The 13607-nt window shown below is 40.5% G+C and overlaps 1 protein-coding gene across 1 annotated transcript in view; it reads left to right on the top strand.

Annotated features, from left to right (window-relative positions):
• Nucleotides 1-13607, top strand: part of POLR1A (RNA polymerase I subunit A) — an 87183-nt gene that overhangs the window by 37785 nt on the left and 35791 nt on the right. The window contains exon 14 of the mRNA XM_070379433.1: nt 1668-1859. Within this exon, the coding sequence (XP_070235534.1) occupies nt 1668-1859 (192 nt within the window). The remainder of the gene's footprint in view (nt 1-1667; nt 1860-13607) is intronic.

The following is a 13607-nucleotide window of genomic DNA, read 5'->3' as shown; positions in this document are numbered from 1 at the left end:
GGGAAGCCCCCAAAGAGCTGTGGGATGAGTCAAATGCTTAATACTCTTTTCAGTTTTTCCCCTAAGCAAAATGAGACCTTGCCTTTGGAACAAGTTGCAGAGTATAATTTTTTGTCTGTGTTCATAACTCAAGGCCTTCATAAGAAGGGCTGCGTGCCCCATATGATCTCGCCCTCTGTCTGCAACACCTATCTGGCTCCTCGGTAATAATTATCTCTGAGTTTACATAAAGCCCATTGCCATGGTATTTAGACTGTTTGACAAGCATCCTTTTTAGCCTTTAAATTAGTGCGTGTGGCTAAATTCCTGGCACTTCTCCATGGCTGCACTTTAGAGTTCCTTAATTATGCAATACAGCCATAATATTGGACAGTATTTAACAAATAAGCAAATGATAACAATCTTTAGATCCAAGATTTTTCTCTAGTTCCTATAAACAGGGAAAAGTCAGTAAAAACGCCTTCTTAATAAATGTCAGTGGGCAAGTCTATTTTTACCTTAGTGTGCCTTATGTTGCCATGACTGCAGACCTGGCAGATAGGGTTCAGGAGACTGGGGATCAGAAAAGATGAATGTATCCATCCAAACTGGGGCTGTTATAAAAGCCCTTGGCTTTGGGGTTTTTTGGGGTTTTTTTGGCCCTATTGAAGTTCTTGTGGGGTCTTAGTTCCCTGACAAGGGACTGAACTTGGGACCATGGCAATGGAAGGGCCGAGTCCTAGCCACTGGACCACCAGGGAACTCTCTAAAAGCCCATGTTTTGGCATCTGGTGGATAACACCCTACCATGAATACATGCAAGATCGTGAAGACACACTGACATCAAGCACCCTTTCCTTCTGCAGTCACGTACGTCAAAGCCCCACCTCCACCCATGACTCTCTCAAGGAACCTCTCCCCAAACCCCCACATCTCTGCGTTGGCTGAGTCCAGGTCAGTCCGCAGGCCAAACTGACGTACTGTCCATGCCCCCAGAGAGACCATTCCTGACTGTCCCCTCCTATCCCAAATCTATGTGATGACCCATCCCATTCTTTTCCTCCACAGGCGTTTAAAATTCTTTGTAATAATGTATCTCTCCAGTCATTTGTTCACCGTCTAGCTCTTCCTCATTGTGAGGGATCTGTGTGTTTCAGCCACTAAAACAGACTGAAGGTTGGTCTCACCCAGTGCCTCGGCATACAGTAGGCTCTCCATAAATATTTGTTGAATGGGTGACTGATTTAGAGGAGAACCAGGCCAGAAATGTGTGAAAAACACCAAAGCATAAAACCAAAATATAAAAACAAGAACACAGCCAACAGCAGCCAGACTGAATTTATGCGTAAATGCCAGAAATATGCCGAAGTTAACGAGAAGCAGATGGGATTAGGGAGAGAAGGCCAGGGGGCCTGCAGGAGTTTGAAGCACTTTTGGTATAGAACAGTGGGCAAAAGGCAAAGGTGGGAGCCGGTCAGGAAGCCCTGGTCACGTGCTCTGGGAGGCAGTTTGCTCTCAAGATGGGAGGCCCAAGCACTGGCTAGGTGGCCATGACTGGACAACATGGGGTTGTAAGGAGGGCTGTTGCTAGTGGGTGGCTCCCAAGCACAGGACTAAGAATTAGAATGTGCCTTCTGTTTTTGTTTTTTTTTTTAATTTGTCCTTCTCTTACCTGTTTTGATTTGTAGGATGGCCAGCCATTGGCGGGGCTGATCCAAGATCACATGGTTTCAGGAGCAAACATGACCATTCGAGGCTGCTTTTTCAACCGGGAGCAGTATATGGAGCTGGTGTACCGAGGACTCACAGACAAAGTGGGACGTGTGAAGCTCTTTCCTCCTGCCATCCTGAAGCCCTTTCCTTTGTGGACAGGAAAGCAGGTAATTAGGGGGAAACAAATGGTGGATATTTATTTAAAAAAAGGAAACTGGCCACTCAGTAAAAAGGTTTTGTTCCCAGGAGAGTCCAGGCCAGAAACAGAAATGACAAATCAAACAATATCTCTTTGATAGAGTTTCGGGTGTGGATGGTTTCAAAGGATTGTCTACAACTACATATTTTCTGTCCTTTGCTTCTAACTGAAACTTCTAACTTAACACTGACCTCATCGTCTAGATATGGTGGTAATAGGCAGTGGTGCTGATGGTAGCAGTAGTTATGTTTGTTGGGAGTGCTTCAAATATGTTAGATTACTTAACCCTCACAACCACCCTGTGATGCAGACACTATCATTATCACCATTTATCACCATTATCACCAGATGAGAATAACGAGGTTTGGAGAAGTTGTTACTTAGGAGGTAGAGTTGAGATTCAAACTCAGGACTTTCTGACACCCAGAGCATCGTATTATACTTAATCAATTATGTGATCTTGGTTCAGTGGGCCTCAGTTCATTATTTACAAAGCAAAAGTGTTCAGGTTGATGAGCTCTAGGTCTCACCCGCCTCTGCAGTTCTTTAAATCCATGGACCTGGTACTTGACTGGTTTTCTTATTAAGCCAACTTGTATTTCTGGGATAAACCTTACTTGGTTATGAGATAGTATTTGCTAAATTTTTGTTCAGAAGTTTTTGCATCAGTGTACATGAGGAATTTTGATGTGTGGTTTTCTTTTCTTGTCATGCGTTTACCTGGTTTTGCTATTGGGGTTAACATTGGCTTCATAGAAAGAGTTAGGAAGTATTTACTCTTCTTCAGTTTTCTGTAAGAGTTTGTACAATATGGATATTATTTTTTCCTTAAGTGTTTGGTAGAATTCACCAGTGTAGTCATCTGGACCTAGAATTTTCTCTTTCAGTTCAGTTCAGTTGCTCAGTCGTGTCTGACTTTTAGCGACCCCATGAACCACAGCACACCAGGTCTCCCTGTCTATCACTAACTCCTGGAGTCCACCCAAACCCATGTCCATTGAGTCGGTGATGCCATCCAACAATCTCATCCTCTGTTGTCCTCTTCTCCTCCCGTCCTCAATCTTGCCCAGCATCAGGGTCTTTTCCAATGAGTCAGCTCTTTGCATCAAGTGGCCAAAATATTGCAGTTTTAGCTTCAACATTAGTCCTTCCAATGAACACCCAGGACTGATCTCCTTTAGAATGGACTGGTTCTCCTCGCAGTCCAAGGGACTCTGAAGAGTCTTCTCCAACACCACAGTTCAAAAGCATCAATTCTTCGGTGCTCAGCTTTCTTCACAGTCCAACTCTCCTATCCATACATGACCACTGGAAAAACCATAGCCTTGACTAGACGGACCTTTGTTGGCAAAGTAAGGTCTCTGCTTTTGAATATGCTGTCTAGGTTGGTCATAACTTTCCTTCCAAGGAGTAAGTGTCTTTTAATTTCATGGCTGCAGTCACCATCTGCAGTGATTTTGGAGCCCAGAAAAATAGTCAGCCACTGTTTCCTCTATTTCCCCATCTATTTGCCATGAAGTGATGGGACCAGAATTTTCTGAATGTTGAGCTTTAAGCCAACTTTTTCACTCTCCTCTTTCGCTTTCATCAAGAGGCTCTTTAGTTCCTCTTCACTTTCTGCCATAAGGGTGGTGTTATCTGCATATCTGAGGTTATTGATATTTCTCCTGGCATCTTGATTCCAGCTTGTGCTTCCTCCAGCCAGCGTTTCTCATGATGTTTTCTCTTTAGGAAGGCTATTTTTAACTAAAATTTCTGTTTTTCTAATTACATGTAGGGCTGTTTAGTTCATCTCTTTCTTCTTGGATGAGCTTTACTGCTTTGTTTTTTTCTAGGAATCTGTCCTTTTCATCTAAATTGTTGGATTTATAGGCATGAAATTATTCATCATACTCTTTTATGTTCCTTTACTGTCTGTGGAACCTGAAAGTGGTCCCCTCTCTCATTCCTGATAGTGATAATTTATGTCTTCTCTCTTTTTCCTGATCAGTTTGCTCTGAGTTTTATTGTCAAAGAACCAGCTTTTATTGACTTTCTCTATTTTTCTGTTTCTGTTCCATTTATTTCACTTTCATCTTTTTTATTTCCTTTCTTCTGCTTACTTTGGGTTTGATTTGCCTTTCTTTGTCTAGTTACTTAAGGTTGGAACTGAAGTCAGTAATTTGAGACTTTTTTCCTGTTTTAATATTGGCATTTTATATATAAAATTTCCACTGAATATATTGTATTTTCATTTTCATTCACTTCAAAAGACTTGCTCAATGCCTTTTTTATTTCTGTTTTTAACCCCTGAGATATATAGAAGTCTTTGATTTAGTTTCCAAATATTTAAGAATTTTCCAGATATGTATACTATTGATTGCAATTTTAAATCCATAGTGGCCAGAAAACATACCTTGAATAACTTGAATCCTTTTCAAATTACTGAGATTTGTTTTGTGGCTTCAAAGGTAGTCTGTATTGGGAAATGATCTGTGTGTCCTTAAAAATCACAAGTATTCTGCTGTGTTGGATGAAGTGCTCTATAAATGTCAATTAGGTTCAAGTCTGAAGAACAGTGGATGGAAGTTCATAACCTTGTATAGGAGGTGGTGATCAAAACCATCCCCAAGAAAAAGAAATGCAAAAAGGCAAAATGCCTGTCTGAGGACACCTTACTAATAGCTGAGAAAAGAAGAGAAGCAAAAGGTAAAGGAGAAAAGGAAAGATACACTCATCTGAATGCAGAGCTCCAAAGAATAGCAAGGAGAGATAAGAAAGCCTTCTTAAGTGAACAGTAAAAGAAATAGAGGAAAACAATAGAATGGGAGAAACTAGAGATCTCTTCAAGAAAATTAGAGATACCAAGGGAACATTTCCTGCAAAGGTGGGCACAATTAAGGACAGAAATGGTACGGACCTAACAAAAGCAGAAGATATTAAGAAGAGATGGCAAGAATACACAGAACTACAAAAAAGATCTTATTGATCCAGACAACCGTGATGGTGTGATCACTCACCTAGACCCAGACATACTGGAGTGTGAAGTCAAGTGAACCTTAGGACGCATCACTACGAACAAAGGTAGTGCGAACAAAGGTAGTGGAGGTGATGGAATTCCAGCTGAGCTATTTCAGATCCTAAAAGATGACACTGTGAAAGTGCCGCACTCAATATGCCAGCAAATACAAGAAACTCAGCAGTGGCCACAGGACTGGAAAAGATCAGTTTTCATTCCAATCCCAAAGAAGAGAAATGCCAAAAAATGTTCAAACTACTGCACAATTGCACTCATTTCACATGCTAGCAAAGTAATGCTCAAAATTCCCAAAGCCTGGCTTCAGTAGTATGTGAACCGTGAACTTGCAGATGTTCAAGCTGGATTTAGAAAAGGCAGAGGATCCAGAGATCAAATTGCCAACATCCATTGAATCATAGAAAAAACAAGGGAGTTCCAGAAAAACATCTACTTCTGCTTTATTCACTATCCAAAGCCTTTGTGTGAATCACAAAAAATCTGAAAATTCTTAAAAGAGATGGGAATACCAGTCCACTTTACCTGCCTCATGAGAACCTGTATGAAGGTCAAGAAGCAACAGTTAGAACTGGACATGGAACAATGGACTGGTTCCACATTGGGAAAGGAGATGTCAAGGCTGTATATAGTCACCCTGCTTACTTAACTTACATGCAGAGTACATCATGCAAAATGCCAGGCTGGATGAAGCACAAGATGGAATCAAGATTGCTGGGAGAAATATCAATAACCTCAGATATGCAGATGACACCACCCTTATGGCAGAAAGGGAAGAGGAACTAAAGAGCCTCTTGATGAAGGTGAAAGAGGAGAGTGAAAAAGCTGGCTTAAAACTCAACATTCAAAAAATGAAGATCATGGCATCCGGTCCCATCACTTCGTGGCAACTAATGAGGAAACATTGGAAACAGTGAGAGACTTTATTTTCTTGGGCTCAAAATCACTGCAGGTTGTGACTGCAGCCATAAAATTAAAAGATGGTTTCTGTTTGGAAGAAAAGCTATGACCACCCTAGACAGCATATTAAAAAGCAGAGACATTACTTTGCCAACAAAGGTCCGTCTAGTCAAAGCTACAGTTTTTCCAGTAGTCACGTATGGATGTGAGAGTTGGACGATAAAGAAATCTGAGAGCCAAAGAATTGATGCTTTTGAACTGTGGTATTGGAGAACTCTTGAGAGTCCCTTGGACTGCAAGGAGATCAAACCAGTCAATCCTAAAGGATATCAACCCTGAATATTAATTAGAAGGACCGATGCTGAAGCTGAAGCATTAATGTTTTGGCCACCTGATGTGAAGACCTGACTCATTGGAGAGGACCCTGATGCTGGGAAAGACTGAGGGCAGGAGAAGGGGACAACAGAGGATAAAGATGGGCAATTACTGACTCAGTGGACCTGAATTTGAGCAAGATCCCAGAGTCGATGATGGACAGGGAAGCCTGACGTGCTGCAGTCCATGGGGTCACAGAGTTGGACAAGACTGAGTGACTGAACAACAGCAAAACAAGGTTCAAGTCTACTATATCCTTGCTGTTCTCTGTCCTTCATTTCCTAATGTCCATTGTATTGAAACCACTGTTTCATATTCGTGTCTGCTTTTGTTATTGTTATTTCTGGTGGATGTGAAATCAGGTCACCATGGCTCTATCCTGACCAGAAACAGAAGTTGATTTAACAGAATAGTAGGGGAATTTTGCAGTTTAAGATTAAAATCTGTAATTATGGATAGTCTGGTTCAGGAATTGGTAAGCTTTTGTTATAAAAGCCAGATAGAAAATATTTTAGGCTTTGTTGGCCATATGATCTGTAAATTACAGCTGCTCAGTTCTGCCATGATAATGTGAAAGCAGACATAGACAGGGCTTTGAAATGAGCCTGACTGTGATTCATTTCAGCTTCTTTTTTACAAAAACAGATGGTGGGCCACGTTTGGTCTATAGGCTGTAGTTTGCTACCCCTAATTTAGTTGGATATATGTGTTTGTCCAGGCTTCCCTGGTGGCTCAGTGGTAAAGAAATCCACCCGCCAATGCAGGAGATGTGGGTTTGACCCCTGGGTTGGGAAGATCCCCTGGAGGAGGGCATGGCAACCCACTTCAGTATTCTTGCCTGGAGAATCCCATGGACAGAGGAGCCTGGCCGGCTATAGTCCATGGGGTCATGAAAAAGTTGTACACAGCTTAGTGACTAAACTTAGTGACTAAACATCAACAACATTTATTTGTCCACTTATTATTCCTGTTTATAATTTTTTATTGTTTCTTTTTTATGTATGTTTGTTTTGTAAGCCATCTCAACTTATCTTAGAAATAAAGGGATTTTAAGTGTTAAGTAAACTAAGATCATGGCATCCAGTCCCATCACTTCATGGCAAATAGATGGGCAAACAGTGGAAACAGTGGCTGACTTTATTTTTCTGGGCTGCAAAATCACTGCAGATGGTGATTGCAGCCATGAAATTAAAAGACGCCTACTCCTTGGAAGGAAAGCTATGACCAACCTAGACAGCATATTGAAGAGCAGAGACATTACTTTGCCAACAAAGATCCGTCTAGTCAAGGCTGTGGTTTTTCCAGTGGTCATGTATGGATGTGAGAGTTGGACTGTAAAGAAAGCTGAGTGCCGAAGAATTGATGCTTTTGAACTGTGGTGTTGGAGCAGACTCTTGAGAGTCCCTTGGACTGCAAGGAGATACAACCAGTCAGTTCATCCTAAAGGAGATCAGTCCTGGGTGTTCATTGGTAGGACTGATGTTGAAGCTGAAACTGTAATACTTTGGCCACCTGATGTGAAGAGCTGACTCATTTGAAAAGACCCTAATGCTGGGCAAGATTGAGGATGGGAGGAGAAGGGGACGACAGAGGATGAGATTGTTGGATGGCATCACCGACTCATTGGACATGGGTTTGGGTGAACTCTGGGAGTTGGTGATGGACAGGGAAGGCCTGGCATTCATGGGGTCGCAAAGAGTAGGACATGACTGAGTGACTGAACTGAACTGAACCATCCAGAATTTATTAGAATTTTGTTTAAACGTAAGCAGTGTGTTCAAAATAGAACCAAATAGTGGACAAAGACTACATAACTAGAGCTACAGATACGTTCATCCACCTCAGTCTGAGAATCCAGCCAAAGGAAATCATCTGAAATGTAGTATTGATAAAAGCCACTTGAAAAAAGCAGTCCATGACATCATGGTTTATAGTGGTGGAATATTAGAAAAACCTAGATACTCAGCACTGGGGCTGTGTAAATTGTGGGACGTTTATTAAGATATTGCTCTGTGCTGTGCTTAGTCACTCAGTCATGTCCGACTCTTTGCAACCCCATGGACTGTAGCTCGCCAGGTTCCTCTGTCCATGGGGATTCTTCAGGCAAGAATACAGGCGTGGGTTGCCATGCCCTCTTCCAGGGGATCTTCCAAATGCAGGGATTGAACACAGGTTTCCCACATGCAGGCGGATTCTTTACCGTCTGAGCCACCAGGGAAGCTTTGTGTAGTTTAAAATAGTGGCTTTAAAGCATTGTGTGACAGTCTGGAAAATTTTCAACGTAATGTTGAAAGAAGAAATAGACTACACAGTTCTATGCATAATAACAGAACCATGTTAAAAATGTATATGAGCAAAAATTTGATACAAAAAAGATCAAAATGATAGAATAATTTGGTTTGTGTTAGGAATAATTTAACATTCCTGGGCTCTGCTTACTGTATAACCAAGTAAAATTAGAAAATAGGCCCAGATTTTATTTATGTCACAGTTGAGATTTTTCCGGGTTTCTTGAAAGGTTGGTACAGGCTGTTATTTCTGTACAAGTAGGTGAAAGAAGGGAACAGTTATTGCACTGCATAAGAATTTGTTAGTGACCCAGTCTAATTCTACAGAGGAAAGCCATGTTTTGGATCAGGAGATAAGGAACTTAGCTTGGGAAATTTATTTGTACTGCCTTAAAAAGTTAAGTCTTAGACTGTTTTTCCAGGACATTTCATACAGCCTCTTGAGTGGTTTTCTTATATTATGTGACTAAACCATTATATACTTGTTCACTTTACCATTAATGGATGTTTGGGTTGTCTTCAGTCAACTTCATTTGGCTGTTACAAATAGAGCTGCTATGAACATTTTTGTATATGTCTCTTATTGAACATATGTATGCATTTTCATGGGTAAATACCAGGGAATCAAATTGCTGAGTCATAAAATCTACCTTCACCTGTAATAGATAATTGAGTAAACAGTTTTCCAAAGTGATTGTAGCAGTTTACACCTCCATCAGCAGGGCAGGAGAGTTATGGTTGCTCCTTATTCTCAGCAGTACTTGCCTGCCAATGCAAGAGAAGTAAGAGACGTTGGTTCGATCCTTGGGTTGGGAAGATCCCCTGGAGGAGGACATGGCAACCCACTCTAGTGTTCTTGCCTGGAGAATCCCATGGACAGAGGAGCCTGGTGGGCTACAGTCCATAGCGTCACACAGAGTCAGACCCAACTGAAGCGACTTAGCATGCCCAGTAACGAATGAGTTTGAGCACCTCTTTATATCCTTATGGCCATGGGATCTCACCTTTTGTGAAGTTCCTGTTCAAGGCTTTTGCCTTTTTTCAATCCTATGCCATTCTCTTATTAATAGATAAGAGTTTTAGAAGTCTATCCTTGTGTAGGTCCATTACCAGGTTATAGATATTACAAATACCTTCTACTTGATGGCTAGCCTTTTTGCCCTTTCACTTAATGCTGTTTTCTAATGATCAGAAGTTCTTTATTTTATGTAATATAATTCACCAGGCTTTGCCTTTTATGGCTGCTGCTGCTGCTAAGTCGCTTCAGTCGTGTCCGACTCTGTGCAACCCCATAGCTGGCAGCCCAACAGGCTCCCCCGTCCCTGGGATTCTCCAGGCAAGAACACTGGAGTGGGTTGCCATTTCCTTCTCCAGCCTTTTATGGCTAGTCCTGTATAAAAATTATTTGCCTGCCTCAAGGTTATTAAGATATTTCCCTGTATCTCTGTTAGCAGTTTTATTGTTTTACCATTCATGTTTAGGTCTACTTCTGCCCAGAGTTGGTTTTTGTGGGTGTGTTGATGTGAGGTAGGGGTCAGGATTCATTTTTTTCCTGTAGGACTATCCCGTTGATGTGACGTAATTGATAAGAAGATGTTTGCTTTTCCTCTGCTCTTTAGTATCTCTTGTGTCCTAAATCAACTAATTGCATACATGTAGGTCTACTGGCTTCATTTCAGTTCCTTTGGTTGTTTGATTCCATTGCACCGATACTACACTCTTAATTATTGTAGCTTTATAATAAGTTTTGATTTTTGATAGAGACTATACTATACTACATTGTTTTTCAAGACTGTCTTGAATATTCTTGGCCCCATGAATTTCCATATAAATTTCAAAGCCATCTTGTACATTTCTGCCAAAAAATAGCTACAAAGTTTTGTTGGAATTACATTGCAGCTACAGATCACTTTAGGGAGAATGGACATATTTCCAGTACTGAATATTCCATTCTTTCAGTGACATAGAAGTCTTGTTTATCTTTCGTTAGATTCATTCCTAGATATTGCTATTATAGATGATTTTATTTATTGAATTTCCTATTTGTTTATGGTTAGTATATAAAAATACAAGTAATTTTGTGTATTGTCCTTGTACTCCACAACCTTGCTGATTTCATTTATTAACTATAGAAGTGTAATGTAAGTTTTTATTTAAAGAGATAGTAATATCAAAGGAAAAAGGAAAAATTTCTTCTGTCTCCAATTCCATTGTTCATCTTCTCTGTGCATACTCTCACAGAGAAGAAATAAAAATGAAATCATGTACCTACTCAGGGGAACCATGAACCATGATTAAATTTGATAGTCAATTTTGAGTTTGTATTTAAGAATGCTTCTTTATCCATGTTATTCTGTTGCCTGAGACATGAATTTTCCTTATCCGTAGGTATGTGAACCTCAGGTTTAACTGAGCTGTAAGATGGCTTACTTTAAATGAGCTGTCAGATCCTCCAAAGGGAATGCCATTATTTCCATTATTTTAAGAAATCCCATTATTTCAGGCCATTTGAACCACCCTAACATACTTCAGATATAGCAAGAAGTTTATTTAACTCTTTTCATGTGCTGGGGTGATACAATGTTTCTTGTAATTGCTTTGTGACATACTTAGTTCACTTAATGATCTGTGGGCTTCTCAGATGTCACAGTGATCAAAGAATCTGCCTGCCAATGCAGGAGACGTGGGTTCGACCCCTGGATCCAGAAGATCCCCTGCAGTAAGAAATGGCAACCCCTCTAGTATTCTTGCCTGGAAAATTCTATGGACATAGGATCCTGGCAGGCTATAGTCCTTGGGGTCGCAAAGAGTCAGACATGACTGAGTAGGCATGTTATGATAATAGTCTATTGTGGGGTTCATTCTCTGCACATGTGGATTGACTTCATTCTTCTTAACCCATTCTGTGTTGTACCCGGTAATATGGATATTCTCTAGTTGATTTAACTGTCCCTCTAATGGCAAATATTTAATGAGTGTTCAGTTATTTTCCTGTTTGGCCATGCCATGCAACTTGTGGGATCTTAGTTCCCTGAGAATATTGTGGATGGTCTATTATTCCTAGCATAGTTTATGACCAGAAAGTAAATTATACACTTCTACAATATCAGTGCAGGAGGAGACCCAGAATCTTGTCTGCCACCCTTGTTTGTTTGTTTTTTTAATTGAAATATAATTCATACCATAAACTTTACCATTTTTAGTAAGTGTGTAATTCAGTGCTTATTTTTAGTATATTCTCTGTGGTGCAACCATTTCTACTGTCTAATTCAAAAATATTTCCATAATCCCCAAAAGAAACTCTGTTCCTGTTAGCATTCAGCCTTAATTCCACCCTCCCTCATCCCCTGGCAGTCACTTTCTGTCCCTATTGATTTTCCTGTTTGAGACATTTCATAAAAATGTCTTGTCTCTTTTAGTTAACATAATAGTTTCAAGATTCATCCATGTTGTAGCATAAACAGTACCTCATTTCTTTTCATGGCTGAATAATATTCAATTGTATGGATATTCCACATGTTATTCACTTGTCAGTTGATAAATGGATAATTTGGCTTGTTTCCACTTTTTGGCTGTTACAAATAAGGCTGTAATGAGTATTCATGCATAACTGGTGCATGAAACTGATGCACTCATTTATATGAACATGTACTTTCAATTCTCTTGAATATATAGCTAAGAGAGAAGTCACTGAGTCATATGGGAATTCTGTGTTTAACTTTTTTGAGGAACTACCAAACTGTTTTCCAAGGCAGCTTACAATTTTACATCCCCACCAACAGGACATGCGGGTTCCAATTTCTCCATATTCACCAACATTTATTTTTCTTTTGTTTTTAAAATAACCATCTTAGGGGAGTTCTTTGGCAGTGCAATGATTAGGACTTGGCACTTTCACTGCCAGGGCTTGAGTTTGAACCCTGATCAGGGATCTAAGATCTTATAAGCAAGTGGCACAGCCAAATAATAATAATAATAAAATAAAATAACCATCTTGTGAAGTAGTCTTTCATTATGGTTTTCATTTGCCTTTCCCTAATGATTAGTATAAGTTAAATAAGCAGGTGACAATATACAGCCTTGACGAACTCCTTTTCCTATTTGGAACCAGTCTGTTGTTCCATGTCCAATTCTAACTGTTGATTCCTGACCTGCATACAGGTTTCTCAAGAGGCAGGTCAGGTGGGCTGGTATTCCCATCTCTTTCAGAATTTTCCACAGTTTATTGTGACCCACACAGTCAAAGGCTTTGGCATAGTCGATAAAGCAGAAATAGATGTTTTTCTGGAACTCTCTTGCTTTTTCCATGATTCAGCAGATGTTGGCAATTTGATCACCCTTATGCCAGAAAGTGAAGAGGAACTAAAAAGCCTCTTGATGAAAGTGAAAGTGGAGAGTGAAAAAGTTGGCTTAAAGCTCAACATTCAGAAAACAAAGATCATGGCATCTGGTCCCATCACTTCATGGGAAATAGATGGGGAAACAGTGTCAGACTTTATTTTTCTGGGCTCCAAAATCACTGCAGATGGTGATTGCAGCCATGAAATTAAAAGACGCTTACTCCTTGGAAGGAAAGTTATAACCAACCCAGACAGCATATTAAAAAGCAGAGACATTACTTTGCCAACAAAGGTCCGTCTAGTGAAGGCTATGGTTTTTCCACTGATCATGTATGGATGTGAGAGTTGGACTGTGAAGAAGGCTGAGCGCTGAAGAATTGATGCTTTTGAACTGTGGTGTTGGAGAAGACTGTTGAGAGTCCTTGGACTGCAAGGAGATCCAGCCAGTTCATCCTAAAGGAGTTCAGTCCTGGGTGTTCATTGGAAGGACTGATGCTGAAGCTGAAACTCCAATACTTTGGCCACCTCATGTGAAGAGTTGACTCATTGGAAAAGATCCTGATGCTGGGAGGGATTGGGGGGCAGGAGGAGAAGGGGATGACAGAGGATGAGATGGCTGGATGGCATCACTGACTCGATGGATGTGAGTTTGAGTAAACTCTGGGAGTTGGTGATGCACAGGGAGGCCTGGCGTGCTGCGATTCATGGGGTCGCAAAGAGTCAGACATGACTGAGTGACTGAACTGAACTGAGCTGAATGATTAATAATATTGAGCAGCTTTTCTTGTGCTTACTGGCCA

The sequence above is a fragment of the Bos mutus genome, chromosome 11, assembly GCF_027580195.1.
Source record: "Bos mutus isolate GX-2022 chromosome 11, NWIPB_WYAK_1.1, whole genome shotgun sequence".
NCBI classification, from domain to species: Eukaryota; Metazoa; Chordata; class Mammalia; order Artiodactyla; family Bovidae; genus Bos; species Bos mutus.
Note: the sequence above shows the minus strand (reverse complement) of the source record. Positions and strands in the feature narration are given on the sequence as shown.